Genomic DNA, 27753 nt, shown 5'->3' on the forward strand with positions numbered 1-27753 from the left:
GAAAAGGAAGTGAACGAAACATCTTTCACTTCCGCTTCCGTATGAGCCTGCAATATCCTGAGCAGCGCCCTGTGTAGAGGATGCGTAAACAAAGGCCGGGGACCAGAGCGGAAACGGAATTAGACTGGATCAACAGCTGAGAGCGGCACGCTTACACTATGAGTGGAAGAATTAGCGAAGTCTCTTAAAATTCTCGATAAATGTTTGCAAAACTCAAGCAGAAAATCGCCGAAGAGGAATCAACCTCAGACTCCAGCCGCTCTTTGCCTTCTAGTCCGAGTGTTCGACGAGCTAAAGTCAATGGATGGACGGAGAACAAATGGGAAAGGCGAAGACTCAGCAATGCGAGTAGCTTGTACGAATCAAGGGAATCACTACTCAGCGAAAGCAGTACTGTTTCATCAGGGCTTAATGTATCAAGACATGCTTCTTTCACGAGCAGATCAGCCGCGACTCCAGTTGGGACGCCCATCGAACCTCCGGGTTTTTCGGTGTGTAGTAGTGTTAGTTTGACCATCAGAGCTCTGTTTCTCGTTGTCTTGTTGCCTTTTCTCTCATGACTTTTTAATATCATGCATTGTTTCGCTGTGACCTTGACTACACCATGTCCCAGAGCCGAAAAAGTTGTAGGATATAATTTGTTTCGGCAAAAAATGGTGACTTTGTAAATGGAGGAATACTTTCTTTTGAATTAGTACTAAAGCTTGATGCTCTTTTGCCCATATGGCGAGAATTGTGGCTTGGTCGCGGTGAATTAAATTATGATAGATATTCCACGTTGCCAACTCATTACCACTCTTTAAAGGTAAAAATAGTGATGAAGAATTCCCTTATCGTTTCAAGGAATGTGTTAGCAGGGCAATACAGTAACACGACAAAGCTCTCCTTTTTAAAAAAATGCGTTCTGTTGTTGATCTGATGTAAGTTGACTCAAAATAACAGAGGTCATAAATAATGAATCACGAATGTTTGGTAGGAGTGATTCACTTTGTTCGACCGTATATAGGTTCAAATTTGATTGAAAGTTGTATTGAGAGTTATACTTTAGCAAATGTCACCAAATTTCCTCTACATTTGTAAATAAAAGGTTTTGATTTACATACATGTAAAGTTGTACATGTATCTACCTCATCCTTGCTTGGGTGGGTTTATGGCTGTTCATGCTCTGGTGCACAATGTAGTGCTCCTAGGTACAGTGTTTTTACCACAGGTTTCCTTCAAATCTGTAATGGCTGATTTCAAAGAAAAGACTGGCATTCTGTCTGGTCTGAAAGAGATCTTATTAAGATGTTTCTCATCTCATTATTTCCCTATGCATAATCGACACCAATCAGTAAACCAATTTTTACCTGTTTTGAAATGGAAAATGATAGTAATTACATTTGTGATCTATAACTTCTTTTTGGTATAAAAGGATACTTAAGCACTCAGCTCATTAAGATTCTCTTTAAATGTATATTTAAAATACTCAACTTGTAAACATCCTTTGACTTCTTTAATTGCCAAAACTTTTCTTTTAGAATTAAATCTTCAAATTTAATCCTTTGTGAAAGATCATTTATGCAGTCTCAAAATTTTATGCCTTAAATAAGCTACATGTAATTTGAAATCTCATGTAAAGCAGAAGAATGTTGATATATGTGTACAAGTACAGACAAATCACTATTATCAACAATGCATATCAACAAGGAAAGAAACATTTTGGGGGTGGTGGGAGAATTGATTAAATTTCATATGCTATATTTAATCACAAAAAGAGGTCTCTTAGGCATATGTTAAAGATTATAGCTTCAAACCTTAATTACCACAACTTTTTTGATTCCTTGTGGTGGTGTCCATTTGGAGGAGCTGGAACTGTGTGAAAATGTATATTTTTTTTGTTGTTGCAGGTCAACTCTCGGTCATCCAAGGAAGAAATTCTTCATTTGTTGGCGAAGAAAGGGGATCAAGTCAGTAAACTGGAAGCAAAGATTGCAGGTGAACAGATATTCAAAAACTCCTTTAAATGAACCCATCCTGTTTGTAGATTTATTAAGTACTACACATGTAGTTGATCAGTGTGATCAGGGTAAGCAGCAAACATTATGACTCTATGATCTTTCAAGCTGTTCTTGCTCAGTTGCATTGCTGTTTCTGTTTTACCTGTTTTTCTAGATATGGCAAGTCTACTGAGAGAGCAAACCCGAGTTAAGGAATCCCTTGAAGGTGCTCTTGAAAAGCAGAAGGAAGGTAATCATAGCAACAAATTTTTGAATGTATGTGCATGCATGCCATGTGTAATACAACTAAAAAATATTACCCAGACCAGATGCACCTTCTTGATAAGCAGTGATATTCAAACTTTTCAGGAGAAAAGTGAGAGGCAATCATTATGGGACATTCTCCACAAAAATTGGTTTAATCAAAGAAATTTAACTTGAGAATTTGTGCTGCAGCGGGAAATTTTCTAATATCTGATGGCCGGCAAACACCTTGAATGCTTCTAGCATTCATCTCAATGGTACAGAAACTAAATTTGGTCTGTGATACAAGCTTGATTTGTTTGAAAATCTCAAGATCAAATACTTTACCCTGCCTTTTCAGGCTATTCTTAATTCTCCCTTTGTTGCATTCTGTGACTGAGATATTTTTCCTCTTTTTTACCATTTAGTTGACATTTCTCTGGCCTTTGTTTATTTCCTTTGCAACACTATGTCAATGACAGATATATTTTTTGCTCTTTTTTCCATTTGCATGACATATAGTTTACTCTGATTGTCATGAGTGTTTTCATTGTCAAATCACTACATACATGACTTGTATAGTTGTAAAATATGTTTTGTGCAACAATCAGAAAAGCATAATCATTTATACAATGCTAAGAAACTGAAGACACCTCAGATCCAGTCTGATGGCTGGTTTGCTGGCTGGACAGTATAACAAATTATAAAGTAAACCTTGAACTGAAATGTCAACTTTACATTATAGAGCACTCTATGAGATTAAGAAGTATGAATATGGAGTTTGAAGAGAAATCCAGGAAGATGAAAAATGAATTTGAAAAGACTCTAGATGAAAAAAATCAGGTATTGCTAACAGTGTGTTTGTAACTTTATATCAAGTAATAATGGTATAGATGTATTAAACTTTAACTAGTTTTTGTTCCCATGATCTTTGTTTTTATGGTTCTAGTTTTCATAATTAATTGTTTGAAAGTTAAGTGCTATTTTTAAATTTTGAATACAGTTAATTTACAAATATGCTATTTACAGTTGCATTAGAATTTTTTTCATATTTAAGGATTTATAGCAGATTTTTTCTCTCATTGATTTTCAAGATTGTTGTTAAATTCAGAGGATGGTGTTTTTATGCTGTTGTGGAATGTAGTACACAACAGAGAGTTATGTCATGCAAGTATGCCACATACAATTACAGCACATTATACTTTGATTCAATCCTGTAAAATGAACAGTAGCTACATGTTCATTGTACATGAGCTGCTGTACTCAGACATACAGTTTGAGATTACTATGAAATCTCCTGTTGCCATTTTGCAAAAGTTCCAATTGCTGACAGATAATATTTGTTGACAGTGGTAATGAAACTGCCCTACGCATAGGTGCAATAATGTAGTCCAAAGACTTATTGATTTCTGTAAGAGAAATATTATAATGTGTTAGATTATAAAACTACAGTTTGTGGTGTCACTATGTTTTATAATAGCAATGTTCATGCACACTTTAGCAATGTTCATGCAGACTGTTCCTTGAATTTTTAGTGAAATCAAATTTCTAAAAGTTGCATTAAAGAAAAGTATAGTTTAGACACTTTGAATATACTGTATTTGGATATGCACAGCAACATTTAGCAGTCTATCCATGGTGTCACACACCTAGGCCTACTTGTTGTAAGACTGGAAAACGCTATCCAGCAGATAAACCCCTACCCAGAGGATGAGTATTATCAGAAGTGTACCGCAAAAAGGGTTTTTTCAGGGAATAGTGTTAGCCACCCTTCAAACAACTGGGCCATACAGGTCTTGAATTTCTGTAGAGTCGCAAGATTGAGAAATATAAAAAAGTCTGACTTAATGTTGGACCAACTCTCTTGTCCTGCCTTATACTAACTGATTCTAAAATGAAATAATTATTTTAAAATTTCTCATTTTCTGAACTACTGTTTATCAAAGTATGAAATCATTAAAATGTTTGGAATTAAACTTTTAGGAACTTGAAAGTAAACTAAAGGAATTAACTTTGGTAAGATCAGATTGTTGCCTTTTTTAAAATCTCTAAAAATCTAGCTCAGACCTAAATTAACTGGCTCTGCTGTTATTGATAATGATTATTATTGGTTAAAGAATGTACTCACTGATTTGAGAGAGCTTTTGTTTACATTTGTATAATAATTTTTTGTCCTGGATTTACCTGTAAATACCTGGAGTCTGCATGAATTATCAAATTCAAACACACTTTTCTTCAGTATTTTTCAATTTAGACAATGGCATTACAGGGCACTGGTGGAATTAGTTTTGATGAAAATAAATCTTGTACTGCATGCTAACCATTTCTTTTTTAACAGTGAGAGTTTCAACATCTTCCTTTTCCAGTAGAAAAAAAAAGCAAAACAAACTGATATCAGCATGCAACCCACATAGGAAATGGGTCATGCATATTTTAGTCAATCAGAGCACGTGCTTTTGTAAAGCTGTGTTATAAGTTAAAATAAGGTAGATGGCAATTAAATTTAAAAATTTGAAGATATCAGTTCTAAGTTTATAAAACATTCTGGTGGTTTAGGAAAGCACTCGCTATGCAGACTTGAATGAACTTAACCAACTCCAACAGCAAGAACTCACCAAGATGAAGTCCTTGGTAGGTTTTGCATTTTGCAAGTACCCTTAAACTGTAGCAGTACTAAATTTTATTTGGATAGCGCATCCAATAACAGCCAAAGGCGTTAGTCTCCTCCACGGCTCTATGAAATACTAAATTGTCAAAATATTAGAATGTTGAATTAATTAAATAGCTAAACTTTCCTTGCTACCAATTCTGAAGCTGTAAGACATGGATTTCTTCATGCCGAAATCAATGAAAGTAACTCCCCTTTTACTTTGTCAAAGTGGGAAAGCAGACTAAATCATGAACATTGTTCCACTGTTCGACAGTATTACATGTGTATTGCTTTTTTACGCTGCTATTAAGAATTCTTAAACTGTAAATGTCATCAGTGATGAATCAGAGAAATAATTCCACAGGTGTTTATGTGGTAAGTAGTCAATATGGCTTGATTTCTGTGCTCTTGACCTCTTCTTGGAATTTCTTTACTAAATCAGACATGAATTTTTGAAAATCATTCTGCAATGACACATGAGGCATTGTGACAAGGTCTTATTATTTCTTGTTCCAATGCAACTGTAACAAAAATTTAAATTGAAAGGTGTGAAATGGAATCATGATGACTGAATGAAAAAAAATAGGCAAGTTAAAACTTTAATAAATGATTATATACGCAAATGAATAAATAAATAAATGATCAAAGTTGTAAAGAATGAATTGATTGCGATAAAAAGAAATGTCATTAAGCAAATGAATTAACAAATGTGAGAAAATAAATTCCTGGACAAAAAACAGTTAAGTTGTCTGATCTTACATCAGTTGACTTGACTATCAAGCATAAAGATCCTTTTACACATTTTTAGTTAGCAACCAAACACATTCTCTATTATTTTTTATCACAATTTGTCTTGGTAAATGATTTAATTTAAGAAATTACATATTAGGAAGAAAAGATATTGTTGAAGTACTCTTGAAGCCCAGTTTGCTATCACTCACGGAAATTTTTGAAGAATACCAAAAAAAGAGTACTATTGCATGTGCCTTTACAGTACCATGCTGTTTATTTTTAATAAGTGTTATGAAACACTTACTCTGTACATCAGATAGAGGCAAATCGATACATTTTTAGGAACATCCTTAGGGTGACAATGCAGTCAAAGCTCTCGAGAACACAGCAATTTGAAATAATTATTATGATTAATTTTTTGTCAACAAACAAATTGGCCAGCCTGTATTATAACATGCTTCAGCTTCGGTTATAAAATGAGAACTAACTTCATCGCTGTAATCTTTAAACAAATTTCAAATTACATTACATTGCACAAGCCAATCCAATGAATTGTGGACAGCTGAAAAGAGAGTACAAGATTCCTTATATCCTTACAAAACCGCCTTGAAGTATCAAAGTTTCTAATAGTTAATTAATTACCTTGTTCAAAAAAATCAGTATCAAAGACTAATAACCAAAAAAATTGCTCTTAACTCATAATAAAATAATTAATTACGATAAAAAATAAGCACTGAACTTATCCTAGAAATAAGTTAACAATTTCTTGCAGAAGACTGACAAGGTGTTATACTCCCTAATGTTAGGAGGTAGTTCGCTAAAAAATATCGGGTTCTATATTCGGAATCGTTCATTCCTTTTGTGCTCTAAAGAGTAAAGACTTCTTAAAACATACCATAGTCATACAGTATATCGCATATTTCACCTAAAGTGGAGATCTGTACAATTTTAAACATCTGTATAACTTACATACTTCACATGGTAAACTTAACGGAATCCAGTTGATAGAATCCGTAAAAATTACCCATTTTATAACCTCTAAATAGTTTATTCAGTACCAAACCGACGCCACTCGCAAAGCTGCAGAAATATTTGAAAAAAGCAAGGTAAGAAATTTTAAAAATTTTTTGATAACAGTGAATTGCTACAAACAGCATTGTTATACACTTAAAACGAGTTGACGCACTGAATTAAATATATTTTAAAAGTCCTTTTTTTCACTAAGCTTTCAAACATTTAGGTTTTGAAATAAGTAATAAATGCTAGTGGCTAAATTTAAACTAAAGTCAAGTGCATTATTACTAGAGATTTTACCCATTGTGAATGTTTATCGTATTAATCGATTCTATTCCAGATCCTTCAGATTGTTTTATGCTGATCTCTTAGATTAGGATATTAAATCGTAATAAAAGTAAAATAGTGGATTTCCTCAACTGTAGAAAATCATATCTATGTTGTCGTTTTGCTGTAGCAAATAGAGGACTTGGACAAATCTTACCTTGAACAGAAAGGAGAATTGGCTTCTCTTCAGGAGCGTTTAGATGACTTGGCTCGAGAAAGGTTTGTGTTCATGTGCAGTATTTAATATTTTCTTGTGTCGTTTTACTACATGAACATGTGTGCAATCCATTCCATACCATAGGAACTGCCAATCAGATAGCAAGAAAGCCGTTGTATATGCGACAGTTTTACACGTAGCTTGCGTTGCGATCTTATGGAGGCGAGCGTGGCCTAGTGGTTAGGGCGCTGGACTTGTAAGCCGGAGGTCCCGGGTTCAAGTCCTCCTCCCTGCCACTGGATGGATTTGTCTTCGGTGGCCCCGAATTCAACTCCTGCACGCTTTGTAAATAGCCAACTGGTCTGCCTCCTACCAGTTGGGGTTTTTAACGAGTTTCTGTTCATTTACGATGTTTGTTTCCTTATTTACAGTGTCCCCAATTAGCACAGCAGTGCTAAATACACTGACACTTAAATAAAGTTATTATTATTATTATTATTATTATTATTATTATTATTATTATACCCGCTAAAAGTTTGTGAACGGTAAACGCGCTCTTGTTGAGACTCACGTATACTCAGAAAATAATTTATTCCAGGAATATTCCACAGTACACAACTCGAAAGCGGTATATTATACATTTCATGATTCATCTTACTTTCCTTGATCTTCCGCTAAATTAATAGTATTGCACTCAGAGGATGTTTGGAGCAGACAAAATCAGTGTTTGACTGTTCCGTTTCGTTTGTATTTAATTGTTGCGTCAATGATGCGCGCTCGGTTTGTTTTTGACTGCAAGGCCAGTGTTGCTCTCTCTTATTTTTACTTTTACGTCAGATATGTGCTTTGATTGTTTTTGACTGTTGTGTTTGAGATGCGCGCTCCTTTGTTTTTGAATGCTACGTCAGAGATGCGCGCTCTCTTTGTGTTTGACTGTTGCGTCAGTGATGCGTGCTCACTTTGCCTTTGTGATGTGCACTCTCTTTGTTTGTTCTTAACTGTTGTATCAGTGATGCGCTCGGCCTCTGAAGTGACACAAGAAACTGTTGTTTTCCTTTACAATGTCGCGGCCAGTTTTTGTCCTTGTCTGAGGCGCTTCATTTTTTTTTTGAAAGGACAAAGTTCGAGTCCCGTGACAAACAACAGCAGGCACGAGTAACAAGTCTCGAAAAAGAGAAGACCTCTCTTTGCGACGAACTTAAAAACACTGTGAATGAATTAACACAGGTAAGAACGCTATCGACAGTCTGCATGTCATGTACGCCCGGAAGAGAGACGGGACTTGTCTTGAGGTGTAGGGCCGCGGCTTGAACTTTTTAACAAAGCTGGTTGGCTTCAAATGCAGTGACCCTTATACCGTCATGGTATACTACAATGTTCTGATGTTCATAAACGTTGTAGGCTGTAATATAAGAATAGATAAACTTTTGAATTTTATATTCAAACGTTACTTAATTGATTTGAGCTTCGTTTTGTTTTTATTTCTCTGTTATGGATAATCTCAAGCTTTAACAGCTGGAGTTTTAAAACGCTATGTTATTCACAATATTTCACTTTTTTTTCTTTGTCCTGAAAAGCCTTATCAGGGACGTGGTCAATACAGTATACCTGAAAGTGTACATACCTATTAAAATAAATATGTTTTCGCAGAAATCAGTGCAGCTCGATAGAGTCGAAAAGTCCCTTCGTCTTAAAGATGAGGAATTGGCTAACCTGAGGCAGACGCACGCTTTGTATAAGAACAAGGTATGATGAGCTACAGATAATTTTTTATCGCACCTGTCAGGAATCCGACTTGCGTTTTTTGTTTTTATCTTAAAGCCTTACTACTTTTTGCGTAACCATAGGTCTCGATGGAACTGGAGCAAAACGAAGGAGAAATCGCTCAGTTGAAAGAAAGAGTAGGCGATTTACAACAAAGGTGAGAGTGGTTTCATCTCCTAAGCTTTTGTTTTAGAGTTGTTAAATTTGGTGTGGTTCTCACAAGAATGGAAAGCAAATGCAAGGCCTTTTCTCCAGTAGCGTGTTACAATTTCACCTTCTATGCGATTTGTCTTTTCGTGTTTTCGTGCACAAATGCATACAATGCGCACATTCACATGTATGTCGGCAAGCAGTTGCAAGTCTTCAAAAGCTTTTTCTCTCTAATTCTCGAATGTAACTCAGTAAACAAAATGTTCTGTGAGCTTTTTCCTGCTGCACAGTTTAGCAATATTCCAACTAAATGTGGTTATGTGAAGTTTATATGAAATAATTCATTTTTGTACTGCGGTTGTATCTTGGGTTTGTATGTATCTTTTCGACGTACGTCTCTTTATTCTGATGAGTTTTTGTTCCTTGTTCTAGAGTTGACGATAGCAAGCTTTCGGGTAACGATCAGGTTCAAGCTATTGAAAAAGAGGTACATGTTGGTTTGTAGTGCTCCATGTGACTGTACATGTGATTATAAGAAGTTCTCGTTTCTTCTCCATGTGGTATAATAATTTGTTCGTTTTAATCTTAATTGCAGAGAGAGCAGCTTGAGAATCGGCTCCGTGAAACTCGTGATCAACTCAATGAATTGAGGGCGAACTCAAACGATCGAACTAACACTCTGGGATCTCTGGTAATAATCTTTCTTGTCGTTTTTTTTAGTTTTTTTTTGTTCTTTCGAAAACAGAATATTTTCAAGGAATTTCCTTCCTCATAATTGTAAGAGTTCTTTAACTTAAGACTCCATAATTCCTTGGGCCTTTCAAACTTTTACTTATTGCACATTTGTGTTGTCGTAATGGTAGACTGTGAAGATTACCTGAACTCTTTCTTATTATTGCAGTTGCTGGGTATGATATAAAATAAAATTGATTTAATTAACAGTATGGTATAGAAGAACAATCATGTTAAGAAAATCAAAGGACTTATATCTAAATATTGAGATTGGAAATGTCAAAGAATTAGAATTTTATTCTGTTTATTTAAATGTACTCTCTAGGTTAGCACTCTAAATGAAAGATTGGAAAGAAAGGAATCAGAACTTACCGAGTGCAAACGAAGATACGACCAGGATTACGAAAGCTGGAAAAGTCAAGTATGTTATCACTGGTACTGTTTCATTTAATTACTATTCATATCAAACACAGACGACAATGTTTGGGTAACACAGTTGATTGACAAGCAGAACGAGACACTGGCGCTAGAGATCAACAAACTAAACAAATAAGGGTGGTGTGGGCGGGAAAGTGTTGACTAGCTCGAAACTGGCAGAGCGTCAGAGCGACCTGAAACCCGATGCACTGGAAAGCTGCGACAAACTGTCCAGGGGCGTGTTCTGTACGGTAATTACCCATCATCACCCAGGGTGATCATTGTACGTTATTTAGATATTGGTTTTCAATAACTTTCTGATAAACAGGGCAAACTACTTGTATTGACTCGATAAAAGTTTAATCAAGTTCATGACCACGAGCTCAGTGGGTGTCTTTTCACTGGAAGATCCTTGACACCTAAAGCACCTAACTTCTTTTTAAGCGGGACAAAATGAAAAAAAAAAACAAGTTCCTGTAAAAGACCGTGCCTGTTGCAGATATGAGCAGAATTAAGCTGCGAATAAGATGTCGGTTGTGCATCGGTAGCAGTATGAAAACTGCCACAAAAGTTTAAGATATCATAAAGTATCACTGCAAAGCAACTTACTCTGTTTCTAAAAGTAGAAGAGGTCGTCATGATGAGAAATTCGTTACTGATAGGATGATAACCCGATTAGTCGAACTGGAGCGCAGTGTTGGTCGACCAATTGCATGTTTTGTTCTCCGGCGAGCTTGGCTCAAATTCTAGAGACATTTTGCCGCCTACTTTTTTAAAAGGCACTATTTTTCAAATATTTTTTGAAGAACTTTCAACTTGAGCAGGAATTGGCCATATTAAAGGAGGAATCGTTGTCAGGAAAACGCTCCTCAGACAGACAAACAGCGAGCTTAGAAGGACAGGTACTTGTTTATACTGCTTATACCACTCTTTTGACCTGTTTTTTTTATGTGCACTGTTTATGCAGGCATGCGAGCGTCTTGCATATGAATAGTTAGTCCAACTATAGCTTTCAAGAACCTATAAAGTGCGGTTAGCTTTTTGTGTGCTTTATTGGAGGCAATTGAGACAGCCATTTAGGTTTATTTTCCACAGTATTTCTATGAAGTGATTATCTCTCTCATCCAACCACATACACCCTGTCTTCTTTATAAGGTGATGCGTTTGGAGGCTGCTCGGGAAAAAGAAAAGAGTGAAATGCAAACAAAGCTGGTAAGAGCAGTAAGCGTTTGCCCTCGAAACAATTTTTAAAAATTTTTTTGATCATCATATTGAAAGTGAGTTATGTACAGGTCTTGAAATAACAAGAGGGAGAAACTCAGCCTCGTTTTAAACGTTATCAAAGTATTTTCTTGTAATTGCTTTCTGATAGGACCAGCTAAAAATGATCGAGAATGAGTATTCCAGACAGGAGGACGCGTATAAGCAACAAATAGCTGACTTGGAGGAGGAAAAAGAGCAGCTACAGGTGGGAATAGTGAAATGAGTAACTCCTGGCTAGAAACGCACTCTGTTTAGGACCTTTTGAGATAAAAAAAAAAAAAAACTTAACATTTTCGAGAATAGGTAGGAAGTTTAAAGAATCAAGTGGTGAAGTATTTAAGTGTTGGATCGTGCTCAGACCGCAGATATGGAGAGCACAATAATCGGGAACTGAGTTCAGTGGAGGGGTCATGTGATATGGGCGGGCTGTTGAAGTGCCATTCTAAGGAGAACTGACACAAGGTGCAAGAAGAGTCGATCATCCATTTTTAGGATTCGAAGAACTTTGATGGAGATCCTGAATTCGAACTGTTGGGGTGTATCATCGGATGTCTCAGTTTGCAAATATTTTGATGACAGATAGAATGAGAGCACAGAGAAAAAGGCAAAACGTCTCGAGAAGTTTAGGGGAAAAAACGATTCTAGTCTTATTATCAAATTATCATGTATTTGTGTAATTTCCGCATCGGGTTAAGGGCTTGAATCGAGAACAGATTCAGTTTCCAGTCAGTACAGTCAGATTTCTCGTGTATAGAATCGATACAAAATGAAGTTCATTAAGTCAATAGATATTGATGTTTCTCTACAGAACGAACTTCTGTCCAAGGCAGAGGAGAACAGGCAAGTTTCACTGTGCTTGGAGGACGCTATGAGGGAAACAAATGAGCTCAAAAGCCAGGTTAGCCAATCTCTGTTCAATGAAACTGCTTGAAATCACAAAGACACGAAATTGAAAAATCGCAGCACAGTGTGCATACTTATACTTGTTAGTAATGTGGTGGGATTGAAACTAATGAAGATAGAATGATTACTTTGATAAAGTTCTAGAGCTGAATTCTGAAATCTTTTTGTGAAAGGCAGCTCTAACTGTACATATAGCCCTAAATTTTTGCAAAGCTCCCGGATAAAGGCTAGAGTTTAAGATTTGTTCAATCAGTGAATGCAAACTTAAAAAGTCAGGTCTTACCAATATAAAAGTTACCAAATCTAAACCTCTTTGACTTGCACAGTGTTCAAGTTTCTTGTTCATGTATAGCACTTACATTGGGGAGGTAATCACTAATTAAAGAAAATAAAATACAAATCTTTATTATCAGCTGTCAGCTAAGTTCCATTATGAAATGCAAGTTTAAATGTACATGGAAGTTGAAATGAATCTAGATTTAAATTTCTCTGGTCTTTGTTGCACTTCTAAGTCTTAAATGACTTAACTAATAATCTGTTTTACGTTTCAACTGAATTAACTCAAGAACTTGCACGTAATTTGCCATGCTTTCAGATTGCTAAATTTGAGGAGACACTAAAGGAGAAAAATAATCTGTTAACTTGTTTTAAAGAGAGTAAGGTGAGAAAGCAACGATTTTAAACTAGGGAGGAGACCTGGAAATGTTTTTTTTACAAATATTGTGGAACAAGGTGCATCGCGACAGAGAATGCTTCCACAATCCTTGTTCTGCTCCCAAAATTCTGTTTCTATCCTTGCCTCTATCCATTGAGTTAAGCTTCCCAATGAAACATCAGCCCAATAAAATGAGCTATCCTTACGGCAGACATTCTCTCGATTCTTTCTCTAGACTGATTTCGTTTGTATACCGATATATCACGTAAATGTCAGCGTAGCTTTAACTTTTAGCTCCCATTTCTCTTTTTAAACCTTCACTAGAGAGCACCCTTTACTTTGATAAAATAGAAAATGTAAGAAATATTCTCTCAATTTTATTTCATCTTTTGCTGCGTGTTGACGCACAATCCTCGGGAACTGCCTTAAACACTTTTCGTGTGCATGCAACTCTTTTCATTTTGTTATCTCTCTGGCGATTACAGCTTGATTCCCCTTCTCATGTTGTGAGTAACCTCGGTCCTGAAGCACTCGAGAACCTCAAGGAAGAGCTGAATAACACAAAGGTACTACCTGGCTTCATGTCACATTGCTGTACAAACGAGAGATGGTTGACACGGTGATGAATAATTCTAGGTTGAAACGTTCACCACGGCAGAGGACGTTTTACTAGTTATCTCCCTTAAGCCCATTTGAGCTTCTCCTCATTGGTGCTCTACGGGGTTTAACTGACTTTTTAGTGACATTTGAATAAACCTGCCATGGAGTAGCGTCCCATCCGTGGGGAAGCACACTTCATCTAGTCGCTTTATGTACCACTGACACAAGAATAAGTTAGGGTAGAATGAAGTACTCAGCTTTTGGTCACAATACAACCTTACCTACCAACAGCAGTCATTGGGATACCTAAACACGCTATAACGTTCAGTTAAACATATCTTATCAATGCAATTTCAGTATACACATCACTAGGATATGCAATTTATATTGACCATTCTGAATTTCAGAATTTGTTTGTATTATTAACCAGTTTTAATTCTGTTCTCAAGGATCGTTACCAGAATGCAGAAGAAGTTTTAAAACAGAGGTATTATTTTAAATATATTTTTATTATTACATTATGATTAGCGAGACGTTTCTCAGGTAACCCGGAGGAGTTGGTAACATGATACTTGACCCTGATTGGCTTGTTTCGGCGTTCAAACTTTGTCATCTAGATGTTGGGTGCTTAGTTTTCGTTACAAACAGCAGTCATCGAGAAAAACCGTTTTCACCCTCCTTCGTATATATATGACTATCTTCCTTTGGTCTTTTTTCTTCTTTTTCTTCTTCAACACAGAGAAAAGACTATATCTGAGCTACGAAAAGCTGTTGCTGAGAAGGAGGAGTTACTAAATCGTTCAACCACAAAGGTAACAAAAGTGACCATCAAGTTATGCGATTTAAAAATGATGTCAGATGTCAGTCGTAAAAAGTAGTCGTCGCTTTCCTCCAAGGAAACATTTCGTGCAAATGCTGGGTTAGCCACTGAAACAATTCAAATCAAACTGAAACTGCTGCTATGGAGAACACGAGTATTGTGCAAATAAAATATCTACCATATGCAACATAATATTTGCGTCAGAGCAATTTTTAATAGAATATCGAAAGGATCTTGGAATTTTTTTCTATTTTGCTTTATTTCGCTTAGTGATTGGTCCAGAAAACTGGCGCCATTCTTTTTTCCAATCGCATGCAAAACTAAATTAATCGTGACGTGGCCCCTCGTGTCTCCCTTGACTCGAGCAGTTTGCCTGTCTCTCTCTTAAGTTTTCATTGGCTAGTGTTGATTTTAACCTTCACTCTGTTTGGCCGTTGTGATTATTTTGGTTTCCTTTTTTTCGACACTCTACTAAAAAACTGTTCAAACAGTTTACTAGATCTCGATCACAACTGCATCCTTCTCTTATTCTGCACCAGTTTCGGTCCGCAAATAACAGTTTGAATGTTATTGATAGCAGATTTAATTCATTATATCTTGTGATTTGTCTTTAGATAAGGCAATATGAAGAAAATAACAGATATATAGGAAATGACAGAATTTATAGTCCGGAGAGCAGAGGTGAGTGAGCAGTTTGGTTGTCCTAGTGATTGGTCCTACACCTGTAGTTTTTGTTTTTGTCATTCGGTAGTTTTCATTGTTCAGTTCAACTGAAATGTCCGTGACGCTGTTTGCATACGGGTGTGCAGTGCATTTTTTCTTTACAGGGCTTAAAAGAAATTGAGCTGTAATTTGTAATCATATGTGCAAGTTGTCCATCCCAACATGTATATGTATGTTTACAGTCAGGGTAATAGAAAAAGATAATCACCAATATTGGAGAAATTTTTCAATTATGTTAGGGGCAATTCGGCATTAAATTACTTTTGCTGTATTCGCTCTGTGATTGGTTTAGAAAACCATGCCTTTCTCCCAAAACAATCACGTGCAAGGCCTAACACTAATCACGATTGGGTCACCCGCGTTTTCCCGCCCCTCAGGCAGTTTTTTCGTTTTTCCTCTGATTTCTCGTCGATTTATCTTTGGTATTTTCCTTGGCCTACTTGGCCGTCGTTATTACTTTGATTTTGGTTTACGAGTTGAACTTGTGTTATAAATACACTCGGTTATATGTAGAACAACCAGCATAATACTTTTATTTTCCAACCTCATTCCCGTTTGATTCGAAATTTACACGTGTGTTAAGATAGTGATGGAAATCATGATGACATCTTGTTTCTCTCACCGTTAAAGATTCACACAAGTTAATCACAAATTTAAGAGAAAGAGTTAAGGAACTGGAAGAGCAGCTTCAAGAAAGAGAGGTAGGCGATCAGGATTAAGAGAACTCCATAATCTTATCGATAAGTCAGTGCTTTTTAGTGGCGTTTTGTTTTGGTTAGCACCGCCCAACCATGATAAATCTTCATTTGTTCACTTTCCAATGTTCACTTATAGGATTTGCGTCAAGAAGGTTTTAGCTCGCCTTAGATGAGCAGAAAAAAGTTTTATTTTTTGTGGAACGAATAAATTCACTATGTAGATTCTGAAGTAATGTGTTATTTATTAGACGATTGTTACAACTTTCATTTTTTCTTTCTTTCCAGATGCTTCTTTTGGATGAAAACGAGGTATGCTTTACTCGATTTTTCTATTTTTATCATTGTTTGTTGTTCCATGCTTAGTGTTTGCTTTGTACATTTATCGTTTAATATTTGAAGTTTTTTTATGACTCCAGTTACGTGACCTCAGAAAAGATAACAATCGACTTGAAAAAGACCTGGAGGACAAGGAAAAGGTAACCATGACGATATATTGGAACGCAAGGTGATGGGGGTGGGGTGGGGTGGGGTGGGAGTTGGGGCCTGAGGCCGATATCGAGTCGGGACACTCATTACTTTGTCCTCTTCCTGCCGCGAAAGAAATTCTAATAATTAGAAATTTTCTGAAATAAGTAAATCTCGCGAAAGGGGTGTGCCTTTTTTTTTATTGTCGTTCGTTTTTTAGTGCATCCATAATTTGTTTGCTCTGTCATTCTACGATCACCGCACCAAAATGACCCTGACATTGAACAGAAAACAAATAAAAGCTGTGCAGTAGTAATTCATATCAGACATATAAAAGCAGCACGTTGACATTCATGGAAAATACAGTATGGTACTGGAAGAAATATAAAACTTTATTATCTAATTTTGCATCAATTTTATACTTTATTTTGTTCGTTTGAATAGTTATAATAATAGCATTACAAAAAAAGTTACTTACCACGAGACGTTTGAACAAGAAACTTTGCGCAATCTTGAGTTTTCGTGAGTGTGATAATGCTAATATTTGGCCACTTATAATTAAGTGAGTGGTCCCAATTGATGGCATTTAAACTGTCAATTACTCCATTCTAAAAATCATGATAGAAAAAAAGAAAACGCTACAGAATCTGCTTTGCTAACAATATTCTCTACTGTCTGATCTCGTGTCCCTTTGTGCTGAGTTTACTGTTTAGTTCAAAATAGTTGTTCATTTGAATGCAAATTTTACTACTCTTGTATTGACGTTAGCTACTTTTTGCACCTCAACATTTTATTGCGTTTTAAGTTTTACAATAGCCGGTTTCTCTATCTCCACAGAAAATAAAACTTCTACAAGCTAAAAATATAGAATTAAAGAAAGCATTCCAACGGGAGCTGGTAAGATTATTTGTTTTGGTAATTTTTTAATTGTGGCTGAAGTCAGCTCTATAAACTGAAAAAAGGAAAGAACCAAATAGACACAAATTCTCTGGCAACTGAATGTGCCTTTTTATATTTGTAAGAAAATGGCTGCTCCGGGGGGCGAACCTGTGCAGAGAAGTCCTGGAACTCCGAATGGTGACGTCATTGTACACAGCGATGAAGAAAAAGAAAGACAAGACTATCTCGAAGTTAATTTTAAGTATCCTTTGATGTTTAAAGTATCGAGACAGATCTTACAAATTACGAGGCATACATTCCAATAAACCAGTTATCCATATGTCCTCTTGTTCTTCTTCCTTTAGTTGATTAATCTATCGTAGACAGTCGATAATTTGTTCTTCCTTTAGTTGATTAATCTATCGTAGAAAGTCGATAATTTGTTCAGTTATTTAGACGATTGAGCGGAGGGTTGCTTGATTAGTCCGTCATCCAGTCAAGAAGTTAATCTGGCAGACATTATCTTCAGTCACTCAGTCGGTCACCCTATCCGTTCGTTTGTTCATACTTCCTTCTGTCGGTCGTTCGTAAAATTGCGTGATCTGTCTTCGTTCGGTCGATCGCGATTGGTTTCCTTAAATGATCAGTTTCATTTTGGGGAACTTGTTTGAGGGAGTTTCTCTGGGATCTTCGTTACTATTGCATCATTATAGGTTGCTGTTGTGAACACATCACCTTAACTAAACGTTAGATATTTAAAACACGTAGTTTTAAAATACATGTGTAGTACAAACAAGCAGGTAATCATTGTGTTTGTTTTTGACGAGCTGGTTAGGATCCGTGCTGGTGTGCAGCATTCTCGGAAAAGTCGTGTACATCTTTTTCTCCGTTTCCCAATTTTTTTTTCCGAAGGGGTGGGGGAGTGCGACCTGACCGGTAGTAATCAGTTAAGAGTTACTTCTCAAACTGAATTCGACAAAAAAGTCGAGTTGTTTTTCCTCTTGTTTCTTCACAGTTTTTGTGGCGATAGATTTTAATAATGTTAGTCGGTTCCATTACGCCTTTAGTTATTAACTGATCTAATTTCTTGCCTTTGTTACTTTTTCAGTCTCGTCAGCTAATCAACGTGATTGGTCATTTATTAAGATTTACCCCGAAAGAGCACGCATGCGTCAGGGAAGCTATGGAATGGAAGGTTTGTTTGAACATGGACTGAGCTTATTGTTATAGTAGGAGAAAAGTTCGTGAGTGCCCTTACCAGCTGCTCCTGCAACTTTCGTCGTCGTCGTCGTTATTGTTTTTATAGCGGCGAACGTTGTTGTAGCTTGATTGGACTTATTACGCACAGCAACTTCCTTACAAAGAAATACTTTAAATTTCGAGTCATGTGTTAAGCACAGCTACGTTTCTTCTGCGTACAGCATTGTATTCTGTGTGTAGACTTGCATCAGTTAGCGGGGAGACTTCAATTCAAGTAAGATGCTACAAGTTTATACTATTATGACAAGTAATGCCTTTATTTTTGTTTTCTTTCAGTTGCCATTAGATTAGGGTTTTTAGAAATGAATGTTGTTCGTTTTAGGTAAGTCTGAATGATAACGTAACCGTGTAGTATTTAGTAAAGGATTTTTTTCCTTGCCTTAAGGTTGCTTTTCGTCAAAACTGAAATATTTGGGTGTTCTTCCGCCGTAATTTTCCTCAATAATTGCTCTTTACATTTTTTTATTTGATAATTTACACAACAAAGCCTCGTGGGTACAATTAAAAGATCTTGTAGGTTAAATAATAAAAGCAACCTTATTAACCCAATATTCGTGAACCCAAGTCGTCAATGCGAGCTGCGTTATTGTTGTAATTCACGCATTTACTCTAATATACATTCGCTCTGCAGTGCTCAACTAACTTGCCATAAACATTTATGTTGCAGATTGCAGTTGTAATAAGGACGTTAAAAAAAAAAATTCAGGGTTTATCCTCTATTTCACACGATACGTGGTGGCTGTGAAATTCTGTCTCATTGACCGATGCACCATTGATTTTCATCTTAAATACTTCAGTTCATCCTTTTTTTTTCCTAACCCACGACCGCCTCAATTTTCTTGTAAAATGCAAAGATATATTATAAACGCAGCAGGATTAATATTCAAAAGGATAAGGGAATTATGAAAAACTGAGCATAAAAATGTGACATTAATAAACAATTTTTCCCTGAAAAGTCAGGAAACGAAATTTTTTTGTAAAAGCGTTATCCGTTCCAAAAACTGAGAATGAAATTGGATTGGAAGCTGGAAAGAGCTCCTTATAAATATAGTTAACCGGACAATTGCAGCTGAAAATATTGTGAGGGAAGGTGAAATATCCTCTGGGAAGTGTTTATAATACAAGACGTCAAAATGAAATTTATGTAAGACGTGATGAAATCCATGGAAAGAGTATAATTTATTGAAATCATTGTTATTTATCAATTGAATGAATTATAACTTTGGCGGGTTGCACATTTTTAGACACAAGCTTGGAGTGTAATATATTATTTATAGCAGAACAAAAACAATATTTGGGAAAGCGTAAATAAATGCTGTCAGAAATGCAAAGTTTTTCATGGGGGAACTAGTCCTGTCTGTGTTTCACCCTCAGAAACGGAGTGAGAAGATTGTTCAAACGATGGCAAATAGTCTTCCCTTCTTCCCCTCCACGCGAAAAAAAAAAATTGGCTACAGCAATTGTAGCTGCAGATGTAAAGTCGTAGCTGATTCAGTGCTAGAGCTGCAATTTCAAAGCTTCTAGAAACTATCTAATAAGCTACTGCTGCAAGACAAGATGCCCTATTGCGCGACCGATTTGAGTGATAATTTTTCTTTTATGTGTTATTCAATTTTAAACCAAACTCCTTACAATACGCTGTGTCAAGCAGTTTTTCGACATATACTTATGTGCAATGCAGTACCTTGACATTAATTTTTTCAATCTCTGACCACTTCTCCAAAATCTAATTGACGCGTACAAATAATACACTCTGGGCACTTCCTGCAAAGTAAGAGGCTTTTGGGTAAATTTCAAGATAAATGACATCGACATAAACATTGGTTAAGGGTAGTACAACTTGTAGTGTCAATATAATAATTACTATATAGGCCGATTAAAGTTTGATCTATCACCCTTAAACTTTTTATACATGAAACTTTCCGTTTCAAATTTTTACATTGTACTAGATTTTCTGTAGTTTTAGACTACACTTAGGGTTCTGAAATAATGGTTAAAATTAAGTTTTGCAATGTTCACGAATCACTTGACTTTCACGACACACTATATCAAATTAATGATGCGGGAATAGCTTTCGTTTTGACGGAAAATATTGTGCCCTTAGCATGGGATTTCTGTGGAGCGTTTTTCTTTTCTTTTTATCCGTAGTCCTTTCAAGGGACAAAATAAGTGCAAAACTGTCTTAACGTTTCCTTGACGGCTCTTTGAATTTCTTTGATCTTCCAACAGTAAAGAATGGGATTTAGCAAGGAATTAAGGTTGACTAAAACAACCGCGGAGACGTGTGCCACAAATAGTGTTAAGTTTAATCCACGAATAAGCGCTATGACTGAAAGTAATGTAAAAGGAAGATAGCATGACATTAGCGTTAAGTGAACCCACAGCGAATTGATGACTGTCTTTTTGTACCGCGCCATCGTCAGCTTGGCACCTGCTCCTGGGCACTCATGATCTTGCACGGCCATTCGCCGACATCGAAAATAGTGAAAGATTCTTGTGTAAGAGTAAGTCGAGATTGTTATCTTCAACATGATCATTACACCGCTCGCAATTCCGTATGCCCTTATGCTCCAGAACCAAGCAGCTCCCACCAAAGGGCTTTGGACCCACAGTAAAAAGACGACAATACGAACTCGCTTTATGGTGACAACTTGTCTATATCGTATTCCTAACAAGAGAGCCATGAGTCGATCCACAGAAATGGCGGTTATCGTCGACAAAGATACACCGGAGAAAATTGTACTTAACAGAAATGCTACGTATTCCAGCAGTCGACATTCTTCAAAGGTGCTTTGGCTTATTCCTGTCTGAGTCATAGCAATCATTACTGATTGTGAAATAAAGCCAGCGCAAAGGTCAGTGATTGTGAGATTAAAAAGCAACAGTTTGGATGGAGGATTAAGACTGTTTTCTCTGCGAAGTGCGACCAGGATCAAAATGTTTGCCAGAGTAGTCGCTACAGAAAGAAAACCATACATGACCGTAGAAAATATTGCCAAGGCAGGGAGATGATATTTGTTGCCATGAGGCCCGTTGCAAAACATCGATCGGTTTGTCAATTCGAGGAAATTCATAATTTCTTCTCAACAGCACGAGTCAAGGCAAAGGTCGGATGTTTTCAGAAAGTGATGTTTAAGCTCAACGAGAAAAATCACTCCAAGTATTGTCACTTTATAGAGAGTTCCTTGGTGAGGTTATTTTCATTTAAATGCGCTATCAAATGGAACAGTTTCAATTCATTTCAGTTTCTAACAAAAGTCCACGGAAGAGGTTAAGACAACTGAAGGTGCTTAGCTTAATTAAGGACCTGGTGATAGGACAAGTGTACCACGTGGCCATTTCAATTTACATTTTAAGTTCACTTTCCTAAATGAAAATTGTACGAAATGGTACTTTGTGAAATGACACTTTACGAAATGGTACATTGCGAGATTGCAATTTGCGATTTGGTACTTTAGGAAATGGTATTTTGTGAATTAGTTTATTACGCAACAATTGGTTCATACGTCAGAGTGCGTTCATCAAGATATGAAGCACGTGGGAAGTTTGGAGAGCACGAAAGATGCTTAAGAGATGCTTGGGGGGTAGCCAAGAGCAACTCTAGCTTCTTGAGTGCTCTCCAAACTTCCCAAGTGCTTCATATTTCGATGAACGCACAGCTGACGTATGAACCAATTGTTTTATAACATTTTCAACCCGAGGGAAATATACTTCAGGAAATGGTATTGAAGGAGATGGTACTTTAGGAAATGATAGTTTGCGAAATAATAAGGTGCCGGAGAAGTTTCAATCGAGATATTCCTAAAGCCCTCTTACAATAACAATAGAGGAAATCTTAACTTGATAATGATTAAGTCTCGGACACGACCACCTGAATGAAGTCATGGGAAAGCGATCATTTATATTGCTGGTAATTTGTGATACCTACGACGTAAAGCAAACTTGAGAACCGATAACATTTTTTTCAGTGCGAGATCACTTTGAGAAATCAGATAGACCTTCACTTGCAGCCCTTTCTCCTACCCATTCAAAGCGGCTTGATCACCCTCGCTGTGACTCGCACCTGAGCAGAGAATTACTGTAGTTTGGAAAGGAGACCGGCGTCATTGCGCACAGCGATGAAGAAAGGGGAAGACAAGGCTATGTTGAGGTTGTAAGCATCGTTTGATGCTAACTGTATGTACACGGATATGTCAATCGACGGGGCATCCATCGCTATAAGCTACTGTTAATCTTTGATCTCTCATACATTTTATTGAACTACTTGGTTCTTTGTGATTCATATTTCATTAGATTTTAGAGAACAAAAATATTTCATTCGGTCACAGTGCGTCTTTAGTCTTGTACTGTTTCCATGTAATCATTAGCTAAGGAGTAACACCACTTTCAGCCTTACTGTGTTCCTCGAAACACTTATCGCAAAGAAATATTTCGGATATTTACATATATCCTTTTAACAGATTGAGAAACGTTCAAATGTTTACATCCTTTTTCAGGGATTATTTTAAGTAGTAACCGCGCTCTCGTTCTGCGATAGGTGTAGTTATATGAAATAATGCGCTACAGCTTTGCTTAACTTTCTCGGATTCTCCTGACAACCTTTGTGTTTAGGCTATGAAGCTATGAGGCTATGTAAACAGGGAAAAAGTCCTCTATTACTTAAGTATGTGCAATAGAATATAAAGTGATTATATCAAGTTTCTTGACATTTATCAATTCTAGACTACGCCCAAATTCTACACTTTGCAACAATAGCACATATTTGTATCTAATAACAATAATGGTGAAAAATTGAGTTATGCACCGTCTGCGAATCACTTTATTTTCAAGATAAGTAATACCGGATGAGCTTTCCTTTCGACTTTGGATTCTTGCGCCGCTAATCAAGGGGTCACCTCAGTCCCTAAAAAAAAGTAGAAAACTGTCCTATCATGAATTTACCTTACCGTTCTTCGAACTTCTTTGATCTTCCAGAGGTAAATAATTAATAGATAATTACTGAGGTTCACAGCATTATACCCAATAATGCTGCGAACCGAAGTAATTAACTATTATAATTATTGACCCTCATAAAATCCTATTGTTCTCTCTCTGCATTACATCGACGATTTCAGTCGCCCCTTCATATTGATGTTTTGGTACACCAACAACGCAACTGGCAAGCATTGTCCAGTAATAATACAAATTGCATAATCCTTTTTCATTCCCCAATTCAGCCATTGTTAACTACTTGCAAAGATGATATAATCATTGACTCTCACGAAATCCTACTATTTTCTCTCTCCAACAATGCAATTAGTACGTATTGTCTAGTAGTTATACAAATTACATAACCCTTTTTATTTCCCGGAATTTAGTCATTGTTAAATCCTTGTAAAGATTATGTAACTTTCCACATCTTTCAGGTGTGTGATTGAATTTCATGCAAACGTAATTTGCATTGTATATTAACGCAATGCACTTGGTTATTTGAGTTGTTTGTTGGAAGGCAAAGAGTTGCTACTGTTTTGAAGCTTGATGGAGGATTCTTCGGAAGACGAATCTGCCATTTTCATAACGCAGAGCCAGAGGTCGGAAAATGCCGCTGCCGTTGAAGGTAATTACGCTTTAACTTTTTGGGGATCATTTTTAAACGACTAAGAAAAGCTTTCCTTGTATTTTGTTATTGTTTATAGAAGAGCAAAGATTCAGAAAACCAATTACTTCTGTTGAGTGTGACAAATTTGAAGAAAGTTGGGTGTCAGACTCAAGTCGTCGAAAATGGGCGTGGGTGCTGAAAGTCTTTGATCAGTGGATGGTTGAGAGAAATAAAGCCGTAAATGAAATGAGTTATAGTGGTGAACCGTTGATAAACGAGAATCTAGATGAAATGTCTGAAGAGCAGCTGGATTTTGTCTTGGCTCGATTTATTGCCGAAGTTAGAAAAGAAGATGGACAAGAATATCCAGGAAAGACTTTATATGAAATGATAAGTAGTATTCAAACGTTTTTACGTGTGAAATGTAAGAGAAATGTAACTTTGATTGACAAAACAGGTTGTAAATTTAGAAGTTTGAATTCAGCTTTGAATTTTCAAATGAAAGAAAAAGCTGGGCAAGGAATAGGCTTAGTTGTCAACAAGGCTAATCTTATTACGGAGGAACAAGAAAACTATTTGTGGGAAAACGGGTTTTTAGGGAGCGACAACGCAGAGCTGCTTTGCCACACTTTGGTCTGGGTTTTTGGCATTCAGTTTGCTCTAAGGGCTGGGCAGGAACACAGGAATTTGAGATTTAAAAACTCACAGTTATCGCTACAAAGTAACGAATCGGGTAATGAATTCTTACAGTATATGGAGGATATCAGTAAAACTAATAATGGCGGTTTGAGCCATTTGCGTATCAAAAGGAAAGTTGTTCGGGCATATAAGAACTTAACCAATGTAGAGCGTTGCCCAGTTGAGCTGTATAAGAAATACGTATCTCACGTGCCGAAAGAAATCAGTGACAACGCATTCTATTTGCGGGCTTTGCCAAAGCCAAAAGGGGACGTATGGTATTATAATAAAGCTATGGGGAGGGAAACGTTAGGGAACGTAGTTAAGAATATTATGCGAAGAGCAGGTTTTGAGGGGCACTTTACAAATCATTCCCTTCGACGAAGTTGCGCCACACGATTGTACGAAGGTGGTGTGCCAGAACAAGTTATTGTAGAAACCATTGGTCACCGATCATGTGATGGGGTTAGGGAGTATAAGTGTACCTCATCAACACTTAAAAGGAAAGCAAGTGAAATCTTGCAGGGAGCGACTCCTAAGAGGGCAGAAAAAAACGTCAAGGAAAAAAATGAAAAACTGTTTAACAATGATGTTGAGCAAAAATATGATGGACAAAGGGAAGAAACAGGGTTACAGGGGTTAAGCGAAAAGGTTTTAGACGAAAACCAGAGCGAAGATTATAATCAGTCAGTTGTAATTAGTACTCACAGTACGAAAATTGTTATTTCTTACAAGTGAGAAAGACTGTCATTGTCAGATGTGCCCTAAATAAACTGTAAAATGTTTTCGTCTGTACGTCTCCTGGAATGGTACTTCTCATGGTGTATTCATTTACTTTTTAACTTCAGATCTTCATCATAAATTATGCGCGGACATTCGCGAATTTTCAAAAATTACTGAGTGGAAAAGTAACGAAGTAAATACCACAGTCATGCAGCAATATTAAAAATATTGCTGGAAGCAGGCTGCATTATTAAAAATATTGCAGTGCAGCCAGCCCACTGCAATATTGAACGTTTTAGCGCGTTTAGGATTACCCCTGATAATTTCCCTGCTACCAAAAAGGACCGCCACCGTTTTCCTCAGACAGTTGGACTTGACTGAAAATGAATACTTTCTCAGGCTGAAATCGCCGATATAATGCTGAGAGAGAACAATAGGATTTTATGAGGGTCAGTAATTATTTGGATTTAGCAGTGAATTTAGATTGACTGAAGCAACCACGGAGGCGAGTGTTACAAGAAGAAATAAATTTAACCCAAGAATAAGAATTAAAGCAGTTACTTCTGCAATAGGAACATAGCATGTTACTAACGTTCAGTGAACCCACATTGAATTTATAATCGACTTTTTGTATTAGGAGAAAAGTTCGTGAGTGCCCTTACCAGCTGCTCCTGCAACTTTCGTCGTCGTCGTCGTCAGTGTTTTTACAGCGGCGAACGTTGTTGTAGCTTGATTGGACTTATTACGCACAGCAACTTCCTTACAAAGAAATACTTTAAATTTCGAGTCATGTGTTAAGCACAGCTACGTTTCTTCTGCGTACAGCATTGTATTCTGTCTGTAGACTTGCATCAGTTAGCGGGGAGACTTCAATTCAAGTAAGATCCTACAAGTATTATGACAAGTAATGCCTTTATTTTTGTTTTCTTTCAGTGGCCATTAGATTAGGATTTTTAGAAATGATGTTGTTCGTTTTAGGTAAGTCTGAATGTTAACGTAACCGTGTAGTATTTAGTAAAGGATTTTTTTCCTTGCCTTAAGGTTGCTGTTCGTCAAAACTGAAATATTTGGGTGTTCTTCCGCCGTAATTTTCCTCAATGATTGTTCTTTACATTTTTTTATTTGATAATTTACACAACAAAGCCTCGTTGGTACAATTAAAAGATCTTGTCGGTTAAATAATATATACAACCTTATTAACCCAATATTCGTGAACCCAAGTCGTCAATGCGAGCTGCGTTATTGTCGTAATTCACGCATTTAGTCTAATATACATTCGCTCTGCAGTGCTCAACTAACTTGCCATAAACATTTATGTTGCAGATTGCAGTTGTAATAAGAACGCAAAAAAGAAAATAAATTCATGGTTTATCCTCTAATTCACACGATACGTGGTGGCTGTGAAATTTTGTCTCATTGACCGATGCACCATTGATTTTCGCCTTAAATACTTCAGTTCATCCTTTTTTTTCCCTAACCCACGACCGTCTCAATTTTCTTGTAAAATGTAAAGATATATTATAAACGCATCAGAGTTAATATTCAAAAGTATAAGGGAATTATAAAAAACTGAGCATAAACTGAAAATGTGACATCAATAAACAATTTTTCCCTGAAAAGTCAGGAAACGAAATAATTTTACAAAAAATTATTTCGTTTCCTGACTTTTCAGAGAAAAATTGCGGTATCCGTTCCCAAGAACTGAGAATGAAATTGGATTGGAAGCTAGAAAGAGCTCCTTATAAATATAGTTAACCGGACAATTACAGCTGAAAATATTGTGAGGGAAGGTGAAATATGCTCTGGGAAGTGTTTTTAATACAAGACGTCAAAATGAAATTTATGTAAGACGTGATGAAATCCATGGAAAGAGTATAATTTATTGAAATCATTGTTATTTATCAATTGAATGAATTATAACTTTGGCGGGTTGCACATTTTTAGACACAAGCTTGGAGTGTAATATATTATTTATAACAGAACAAAAACAATATTTGGGTAAGCGTAAATAAATGCTGTCAGAAATTCAGAGTTTTTCATGGGGGAACTAGTCCTGTCTGTGTTTTACCCTCAGAAACGGAGTGAGAAGATTGTTTAAACGATGGCAAATAGTCTTCCCTTCTTCCCCTCCACGCGAAAAAGAAAAATTGGCTACAGCAATTGTAGCTGCAGATGTAAAGTCGTAGCTGATTCAGTGCTAGAGCTGCAATTTCAAAGCTTCTAGAAACTATCTAATAAGCTACTGCTGCAAGACAAGATGCCCTATAGCGCGACCGATTTGAGTGATAATTTTACTTTTATGTGTTATTCAATTTTAAACCAAACTCCTTACAATACGCTGTA

At 36.5% G+C, this 27753-nt stretch overlaps 3 protein-coding genes across 12 annotated transcripts; 2 read left to right on the forward strand and 1 right to left on the reverse strand.

Moving 5' to 3' along the window:
• The first annotated feature begins 87 nt into the window (after positions 1 to 87).
• LOC113684403 (uncharacterized) lies at positions 88 to 27436 on the forward strand. 10 transcript variants are annotated; one of them, XM_089204546.1, is made up of 32 exons: positions 91 to 491; positions 1890 to 1977; positions 2155 to 2229; positions 2968 to 3065; positions 4206 to 4238; positions 4779 to 4853; positions 6651 to 6710; positions 7076 to 7164; positions 8218 to 8329; positions 8753 to 8848; positions 8950 to 9023; positions 9449 to 9503; positions 9612 to 9707; positions 10074 to 10169; positions 10972 to 11067; positions 11321 to 11377; positions 11538 to 11633; positions 12237 to 12326; positions 12927 to 12992; positions 13472 to 13552; positions 14036 to 14073; positions 14326 to 14398; positions 15021 to 15087; positions 15760 to 15830; positions 16113 to 16136; positions 16244 to 16303; positions 17130 to 17189; positions 17315 to 17433; positions 17923 to 17971; positions 18280 to 18366; positions 18708 to 18753; positions 26734 to 27436. In XM_089204546.1, exons 1-31 carry the CDS (start codon positions 201 to 203, stop codon positions 18720 to 18722), a joined length of 2487 nt encoding a protein of 828 aa, XP_089060672.1. In that variant the 5' UTR covers positions 91 to 200; the 3' UTR covers positions 18723 to 18753; positions 26734 to 27436. The 10 variants fall into 10 exon arrangements, with proteins under 10 accessions (XP_089060674.1, XP_027057573.2, XP_027057571.2 ...); XM_027201767.2 differs by lacking the exon at positions 26734 to 27436 and adding an exon at positions 19099 to 20443; XM_027201769.2 differs by lacking the exons at positions 12927 to 12992; positions 26734 to 27436 and adding an exon at positions 19099 to 20443.
• On the reverse strand, positions 20585 to 21409 carry LOC113684404 (melanocortin receptor 4). The gene has a single exon (XM_089204239.1). The coding sequence runs from the start codon at positions 21407 to 21409 to the stop codon at positions 20585 to 20587; it is 825 nt and encodes a 274-aa protein (XP_089060365.1).
• On the forward strand, positions 23810 to 25478 carry LOC149047285 (zinc finger MYM-type protein 2-like). Its single transcript, XM_089204553.1, has 2 exons — positions 23810 to 24027; positions 24107 to 25478. The coding sequence occupies exons 1-2, from the start codon at positions 23949 to 23951 to the stop codon at positions 25423 to 25425; spliced, it is 1398 nt and encodes a 465-aa protein (XP_089060679.1). The 5' UTR covers positions 23810 to 23948; the 3' UTR covers positions 25426 to 25478.
• Positions 27437 to 27753: the final 317 nt, after the last annotated feature.

Source organism: Pocillopora damicornis, chromosome 4 (genome assembly GCF_964200805.1).
Source record: "Pocillopora damicornis chromosome 4, jaPocDami1.2, whole genome shotgun sequence".
In the NCBI taxonomy this organism is placed as follows: Eukaryota; Metazoa; Cnidaria; class Anthozoa; order Scleractinia; family Pocilloporidae; genus Pocillopora; species Pocillopora damicornis.

Coding starts and splice junctions, on each gene's coding strand:
- LOC149047285 (XM_089204553.1), top strand. CDS start 23,949: ATGGAGGATTCTTCGGAAGACGAATCTGCCATTTTCATAACGCAGAGC. Junction 24,028..24,106: donor AAATGCCGCTGCCGTTGAAG/GTAATTACGCTT, acceptor TATTGTTTATAG/AAGAGCAAAGATTCAGAAAA.
- LOC113684403 (XM_089204546.1), top strand. CDS start 201: ATGTTTGCAAAACTCAAGCAGAAAATCGCCGAAGAGGAATCAACCTCA. Junction 9,708..10,073: donor CTAACACTCTGGGATCTCTG/GTAATAATCTTT, acceptor TGTACTCTCTAG/GTTAGCACTCTAAATGAAAG. Junction 14,074..14,325: donor GAAGAAGTTTTAAAACAGAG/GTATTATTTTAA, acceptor TCTTCAACACAG/AGAAAAGACTATATCTGAGC.
- LOC113684404 (XM_089204239.1), bottom strand. CDS start 21,409: ATGTATGGTTTTCTTTCTGTAGCGACTACTCTGGCAAACATTTTGATC.